Source organism: Protomyctophum parallelum, assembly GCF_964188405.1.
Source record: "Protomyctophum parallelum genome assembly, chromosome: 14".
NCBI lineage: Eukaryota > Metazoa > Chordata > Actinopteri > Myctophiformes > Myctophidae > Protomyctophum > Protomyctophum parallelum.
The window spans coordinates 30,518,377-30,527,197 of record NC_139709.1 but is presented as its reverse complement, the minus strand read 5'-3'; the positions used below and the strand labels follow the sequence as shown (position 1 = coordinate 30,527,197).

Genomic DNA, 8,821 nt, shown 5'->3' with positions numbered 1-8,821 from the left:
TTTACAGAAAATAGCCTACATAACATTTCATATTTTACTATATGGACTTTGGGCACAAGCCCCCTTGCACTCAAACTGTCTCTCTCACAAGTATGATACAACTTCCCTACAGACCCCTTTTTCAAGTTAGCCTACTTTTTCCCCTTCCAAATGCCGTGTGCCCAAACGTAATACGTGTTTCTACTAAATACATCTGTACTGCGTCTGGGTCACACACTTGAATTCGGTGAAGTGTACGAGTCTATTCCAGTCTTGTTGGTCATCCCACCTGGGAAGAGGATGTAAGCTACCTGAGGAGGCTGCAGCCTCGTTGCAGACCAGGCGTTGCAGCTGCACGGCACCACGTATGGGCCGGTGGACGACGGGTGCGCGTGCGTGTGGTGGTGGTGACCCAAACTCGCAAACGCTCCAGTCTGATATCCCAGAGAGTGCGCGTAGGGCAACGTCGCGCCGGTCGCAGGAAGAGAGTGCGAAAGAGAGTCCGAAATCCGCTGAACAGCTCCGGTGCCGAATTGTCCCGCTGCTGCTGCCGCGTCCAGGAACGAGTAGTGGGACGACGGAGTCGGTGAAAGTAGAGCTCTGGATTTGTCCCCATGGGGGGCCAGAAAATCCGTAGAAAATCCCTTCAAGTGCTCCGCCGCTTCCCCGAGGAAAGGCATGGGGAACACGAACCGGTCCCTCCGTAACAAACTCTTGGGCTTGCGCCGGGGTCGGTACTTGTAGTCGGGGTGCTCTTTCATGTGCTGTGCTCGCAGTCTCTTGGCCTCGTCGATGTACGGACGTTTCTCGGAATCGGAAAGCAACTTCCACTCTGCGCCGAGTCTCTTGCTGATTTCAGAGTTGTGCATCTTTGGGTTTTCTTGGGCCATCTTCCGCCTTTGGCCTCTGGACCACACCATGAAAGCATTCATGGGTCTCTTGATGTGATCTAAAGGTTTTGCCATTTCGAAAACGGACTGAACACAATTTTATCAAATCAAGTAGTATAGATTTTATAATAGCCTTCAGCTCTCCAAAAATGCATACGTCCCGGTAAACGCATAAAAAGCACGGGTGGACGGTGATGGTTCTAAGAATGTCAAAGTAAAGAAAAATAAGCTATGTTAATTTTAGCAAAACTTGAAACCCCTATATATTTCCAGGGGCAAAGTTGAAGCATTTGGAAAAGAAAACTAAGAAAGTGTAAAGTGAAGGCGCATCATCAATGTAGTCAAATAAAACCAAGTTGGTCTTAGAGATCTATGGTTGGTTGCACTGCTTGTTATGGATGGACGGTGCTGGGTATGTCCAGACATCACCACAGAGCTGTCACGTCGCGCCAAGCCAATGGGAGCAAGCGAGACTACTGTAATCCGTTAACAAAAGTATACTGTGCAACAATTTTGAGGGATGCCCTTCTCTTTTTTTTCTCCTGCTCACCCATAATTCGTTTCTGCCAAATTCTATGGGGGCAAATGGAATCAAGCATGATATTCAAACACAGAACACAAACAAGCTCTTTAATATTATAATTCTGCTGACAACCACTTTGTGAGGTCGCTGTCCTTGGTGCTGAAATGACTAGGCACTAATTTAATTGATGAATTGTGGATGTCACTGAGTGAATCTGTGAATAGAACTGCGAGGTTCTATAGTCTAAACTTTAGTGTTTCCAGTAGAATGAGTAGATGACTGGACTGGGCTACATATATTGTGGTGCTATAGGATTCTATTTGCAGCTCACAGTCCATTGCAGGCTGCCCTCTGCACTCATGCTTTCTGAGCATGATATATCTACTTACTTATTATTTTATTAGATTTTCTCTTAACAACAACAATGAATGATTATTAACACTTCAATCACACCCAATCAACATCCAAATATTAGTGACTTTGGCATGTAAAAACACTCATGTATGCTCAAGCTATTTTTCCACATATACGTTGTGATTGATTTGCAGCATGCAAACACCCTTAAAATATTAAATGGATCATGAATACCATGAATAATGCAATATTGTGCTGACAGCAAGTTGCTATCATCATAGTGATCGGCTAATAATAATAATGCAAAGGTTTTACTCTACCAATAATGGCCTCAAAGTTGTCAGGTTAAAGAGAAGGACTCAGAAAGTATTTGCCAGACCAAGGAGCAATTTACTTAATATGTGGACGAATTTCTTGCCTGTCTCCTCTCCACCACTTCATAGCCTTCGTAATCAATACTAATCATACACATAATTCACTGGTCCTCGGTGACTGCATTGATTGTTGCGCTGCTCGTAATTACTATTTCTTATCAGATCAAATACACTTTTGTATACTTTAGCTATCTTCGCTGTTATTGAAATGACATTGATAGAGATGTCTGAAAGGCATTGCCACAAAGCAACACTGTTTCTAGAACGAAGATGTGTGCTGTGCATTGGCCTACTTGTCTTAAAGACACCAGTATTTGTACATACAATTATTTGGGGGATTGATTGCTATGGAATAACAGATAATTTTGTCAGGCTGAGAATAATTCCTTCTTTAGGTGCAGTTGTGTTATATCAAATGGAAGCTTCCGTGCAACCGCAATGCTAAAGGGACTATTTCCATGACAAATGTGTCATGCGGTTTTTTTTCTTTCTTTTATTTTGCAGATAAGCCAATATAGTGCTTAATCAAAACTGGTGGTGGTGATTTTAGTGGTAGTGATGGAGCTGGTCCAGATGTGAGGATACCAGGAGAGGAGGACGCATTCATTTTGTTGAATTCTCCCAATAAATGGCCCAGCAAGCCTCTTTAAAGGCCAAATAAATGGACATAAAAGATCAGGTAGTGTGCACCGCAGCAGTGGCAGATATGAAAAGGCATTTCTTCCACATAGCATCTTTTGGGCATCAAGCTGGGATGCTTTGGAGGTAGACGAGTTGGGAGGATAAGGTGATTGACAGCGGGGGCCTGTCGGGTTGATCTCTCTCTCTCTCTCTCTCTCTCCCCCTATAGCTGTGTTGTTATCTACGCTGCTGTAGGCTTAGGCCCCAGACCCAGGAGGCTCCTACCACCACACAGAGACACTGATTACTTTGGCCAAATATCTCTGCGACTTTTTTTTTACTACTGACAAGAATGACACCGAAGGGTCAAAATGAACAAGGTGCCTTACATAAAGGAGAAGTATAAACAAATGATGTGATTAAAATGTAGGCTTACTCTTACTCTTGTAACTGCTAGTGCTAGATATCCGTTAATCCGTATATTTATCTCCCTCCAGTCAAGTTTGTTCTAATCCTGCCGCAAAGCCCTCCAGGCGTTTAAGTTATGAGAGGAAAAAGAAAATGAAGGCAAAAGTGTTCTATAGAGTGTTTGTGTATTAGTTGTTTGGTGTGACTTTGTTCTGTGGTAAAGGCGGGGTGGAAAGATGAAGGGGTGAAAAAATGGGTAATAAGAAAAACTGCCAGCAGCACAAAATGGTGGTCATAATCCGGTTATCCCCTCAGGCTCTAAAGATACTGGTCCTCTCCTCGGGAGTCTATCTTTTCTTCTTATGTCAAAACTGTCCTCCATGCACTCAGGTGGATTAAGGAGTCACGCTGGAGAAAGAAATTGACAGGTACAGAAAGACCTGGGGGTGAAAAGGAAACGAAAGATGACACGGAAGAGAAAGGGACGGGTTGGGAGCCCAGGCCAGGGAGCATGCCAACTCCTGACACAAAAGACAAGAAGCCTGTCAGCTGAACTCCATGTGGTGAACAAAATGCCCTGGCAGTTTTTAATACCTATTCACCTCATTGAGTAAATTAATACGTATAAGCCTTACACATATTGCACACATCCAGATGTTTTCATGCGACAACGATGGTGTAATTTGAAGTTATACAACGTTGTTGTCCGTGTTTGTATTTGTAAAACAAATGTAATGATTGGTGGTTGATATTTTTGTATTTCATTTTTCACATTTTAGATGAAAATACAAAAGTCTATAACAATATATAACCACATGCAGCAATGAGTGGGGTCCAGGCAGATTCAGAGGCAGATTTGGATGCTAAGCAGGAAGCAAAACTACACATCTTGGTGTAGAAAATGGTGTACAGTAGCTTATGAACGTGAATCCGTTTTTCCACATGACTACATTTGCTGCAATGATACAAATGTTTTGGCGTGTATAATTGAAATAGATTGACGCATCAAAATTACTCTTACTCTTTTGTAGAGAATCCTGACTGTTTTCAAGATAATTGGCACAGGGATTTCTAGTGAGAAAAACACACAATTTGTATCATTTGTATAATTATTTCCAACTTGAATCCGGAAAAGTAACAGTTTTGCACATGAGGTTTCCTGAGTAGTGGGTGGAATTTGTAAAATATATATTTTTAACTTAGCTTACCCCACATACTTGGAGCTGACTGGGAAATGAGTATGATCATGGATCATGTCTTGTGAATTGAGGGGAGGGGGGATTGTACTTTAGGAAAAAATAATAATACTGAAAACAAAAACAATAGGTACCTGCAGCTTCACTGCCAGGAACCGGAAAAATAAATTGAATGGATAAAGTATCTGTGTATAGCTTCTGTTGTACATCTACTGTACATGAAATGTCCAGCATCCATTCAACAATGGAATTGATTTATTTTCTCAACCTGTTAAAAATATTAATAACTAGAACTGCACTCTGTCGAGTGCATACTTGCTTGTTGCACACTAGTAGGCCATACATGGCCAACTAGTGCGCAAGCAGAGCGTGCAAGTCCTTTCGACCGCTGTAAACTGTCAAATCTCAGTATCTCTGTGAAGGAACGTTTGAAATGTATAATTTTTAGATGTAACTATTTGCTACCTACCTACTTTATGCATATAAACACCTAGTATAGTATAAACACCTAAGTATGATTCAAGTTTCTATCTATATAAGTTTGGGTGAAGAGCTAGTCATACATATACACACCACGTACTTTGGTCCCAGCAGATCAGGCACAACTTGCTATTTTATTTTTTACTGATTATGTATATAGTATACGTATGACTAGCTCTAAATGATGACGTAAGAGATATGGTCATTTGTGGTCGTTTGGTCCCAGCAAAGCAGGCATATACTATATAGGCATATACTATATATAGTATATATATAGTATATAGTATATAGTATATAGTATATATATAGTATATAGGCATATACTATATACATATACATATATACTATATAGAGTGTGTAGTTGTAAGTTCATTAACGGTATACTGTGGTTACTTTGCGCCAAAAACTGTGACAGCTGTCCCGCCATTTGATGTTTATGCAAGAAAACAGCAAATCTGTGCCTGGTTTGCTGGGACCAAACGACCACAAATGACCATATTTCTTACGTCATCATTAAGAGCTAGTCATACATATACACACCACGTACTCTGGTCCCAGCAGATCAGGCACAATTTGCTATTTTATTTTTACTGATTATGTATATAGTATATGTATGACTAGCTCTAAATGATGACGTAAGAAATATATATAGTATAGTATATAGGCATATACTATATACGTATACATATATACTCTATACTCTATACTGTATAAAGTGTGTAGTTGTAGTTGCTCTAAATGATGACGTAAGAAATATGGTCATTTGTGGTCATTTGGTCACAGATTTGATGTTTTTCTGCATAAACATCGAATGGCGGGACAGCTGTCACGGCGGAAGAGACCAGGCGAAAACATTACTTGCGCGCTCTGCTTGCGCAAGTAATAATTTAAATTGCTGTCGCCTCACAGCTAGAAGGTCCTAGGTTCGATTCCCGCTGGGGACGCTGTGGGTGCTGGGGGCGTGTTCTCTCCTCCGTGTCATCAGTGCCCATACCCGAGGCGGGGTTGGCGAAAGGGCCTTTCTGTGTGGAGTTTACATGTTCTCCCCGTGTCCCCCAGGGTAGGTAGCCTCACAAAAAACATGCAGTAATCCTGGTCTCTAAACTACCTCCCCCTGGCCAGGTGAAAAGAAGCAGCTTTGACTCCTCATGCATAGAAGGAAGCATGAGGTCAGTCCACTGCCCCCCCCCCCCCCCAGAGGAAGTGTAGCGCCCAGGATTACATGATTAGATAATTGACACTGAAAGAAATGGGTTTCAAAATCGTGGGATATAATTTTATAATAATAATAATTTAAATAACTAATAATGTTTATCTAGGGCTACACATTTACGATGTGTATGTAAATGCTGTGTGTTTAGCCTGCATGTATTCAATGTCTTGTGCATGTCACATAGGCCTTTGCTGGATGCCTGTCAGATCAGTCATATTTGTATGATGTATACCAGTGATGAGAGCGTGAATTCTTCTCGTGTTATCTCCGTTCTGTGCTGTTGGATTATCCACATCCCAGCAGACAGCAGGGGATAGGGAGAAAATGAATTATTGACAAGCAAATACAAACTCCCAGACCTTCCTCAAAGACACAGATAAGGCTAGTGCAAGGCAGACTTGATGAAAGGACAGCCCGTTCTGGCCTACTGCTCATCTGCCACTGTTTTCAATAAAACCTACTCTTATCTAAAGCCACATGGTAAAGGTTGGTTCATCTATCGGTTGAAAAATGAATTTGTTGTGATTTGGTGCACCTTGTAATAAACTAAATTTCTGATAAACCAAGAGAAGTGTGCTTTAAGAAGGACCTTCTATATAGACCAGGGACCTTGCCAGTGCCTTTTTCCTGAATAGTCAATTGTACTACACCCCAGAATGTTAAAGTCACAGTTGAAGAGAGAAAAAAAAGAAAATCTCGCAGTTGAGCTTTATTGTTGTGTTCTGGTGAATGTGTTGGTAGTCCATTTAGCCATTCAATAGAAATGTCCTATCTTGAGTATGAAAAGTTCAGAAGCACACATACAGTACAGTACTTCATATTTTGTCATTTCAGCTCCACATAAATACAGTAGCCTATTCAAAATCCTCAGCAGTGCAAAACTCCTTGGAGGAAAAAAAAGAAAACCTTTCAAGTGCAACAAGAGTTTGTGACACTTCTGAGCGGTCCATTAGGAAACATTTCAGGGGGAAAATCCAACAGATTTTCCAAGCTCCAAGGGGGATTCTCTCAATCTTGTGCTTATTCTCATGATACTTAGGAAAAGTAAAGCGGTTTTAATAGCTTTCCCCTGACACATTTATGGTGGAATATGCTTTGGCTCTGTAGGCTGATAGTTTAAATCCTGAGGAGCGAGAGAGAGAGAGAGAGAGAGAGAGAGAGAGAGAGAGAGAGAGAGAGAGAGACACACACAAGCACATGCGTGCACACACACACACACACACACACACACACACACACACACACACACACACACACACACACACACACACACACACACACACACACACACACACACACACACACACACACACACACACACAGAGAGAGAGAGAGAGAGAGAGAGAGAGAGAGAGAGAGAGAGAGAGAGAGAGAGAGAGAGAGAGAGAGGGAAGTTAGAGGGAGCAAGAAGGAGAGCGAGACATCTACTCATCCATGCCTGCTGGACTGGTACACTCTCATAAGGCCCCATCTTGGATAAATTAATACACAGCTTCCAACATCTGAGGATAAACCTGAGGGCCATAATATTACGGTGGCTGGCTCTATCAGTCAGCTTGTAATACCACAGAGTCAGCAGTCAATGAGATACATTTGCAACCAGGCATTTGTCAGCGACTCAGTGCCATACAGGCTGGAGATTTAAAATGTCCTGCAGTAAATTAAGAGCTACTTGAAAAGTGAAAGGTGCCAACTAAGCAGGCCACTGCTTACTTTAAATGGCAGACTGGTTAAAGGGTGGAGGAGGAGGAGGAGGAGGAGAGGGACATGCTAAGCTTAGATATAAGCCTTTTTTTATTCCTTTGCACACTATCACCCCTCCCCCCATCTTCATGGAATATTTGCTTGAAGCAGTATTAGGGACAGGCATAGCGACGCGTCAGGTAAGATTCAGGGGTTAACTCCACCCACTTTGGGTGCCATTTTCCAGCTTACGAGTTTGACGTATAAGTACAACGCCAGTCTGTAGTTCTTAAATTTTCTTGTCGTGATGCTGGTGTGTTTTCCATCTCTCTACTATCTTTGACTTTGTTTGTCCGTCGCTCTAATTTAGCTATGGGTCGACGGTGCTATTATTCGTGTTCGGGTGGTTTACAACTTGACTTGACGAGCAGGGTCAATAGGTCGTGCTCTCTAAAAAGCAATCAGCTGCAGGGGTCAATAAAAACTCATACATACATACATACAGACATAAACACTGGCTCACTTAATGTCAATGGGTGGTGCTTAATGTCAATGGGTTGGCACCCCTCAAAAACACATGGTCAGGCCGAGTCTGACAGAGCAAAGTTGACCGTGGCTCACATGGTCAGAATTATTGTAATTATGTGGTGATCAACAAGGGCACAGAATACCGTACACAACAATACCGTACGTACACAACATTCACACTGTAAATTGTGAATTGCACAACATAATTATTATGAAGACAGATCATAAGACATCATTCATCATAAGACGTCATTCACTGGCCTGTTTATCAATTCCAATCCCACTGACTGGAATTGGGATAATTATCTGGGAGACAGTCAAGCGATGCACTTTCACAGTCATGTCTATAACATTGAGAAGGAATAGAACATTGGTCATCTTTCGTGGGATTATTTAGCTCATTAGATTAGTCTGCTAGCGGTTCATAATTATGCCAATATTTATGGACCAGAGAATAAAACACTCTTTAATCCAAGATGATCAGTGGAGGATGATTTGCTCTGATTCAGGCAGATGACGAGGAAAGGCCATTAATACGTTTACGTTTTAAGACGACAACTTGATTAAAAGGT

General features: G+C 41.8%; 1 protein-coding gene across 1 annotated transcript; it reads right to left on the bottom strand.

Annotated features, from left to right (window-relative positions):
• Positions 1–209: 209 nt before the first annotated feature.
• Positions 210–944, bottom strand: LOC310871449 (transcription factor Sox-14-like; the record flags this gene model as incomplete). The annotated part of the gene is made up of 1 exon (XM_083782980.1): positions 210–944. The coding sequence occupies one exon, from the start codon at positions 942–944 to the stop codon at positions 210–212; it is 735 nt and encodes a 244-aa protein (XP_083639106.1).
• Positions 945–8,821: the final 7,877 nt, after the last annotated feature.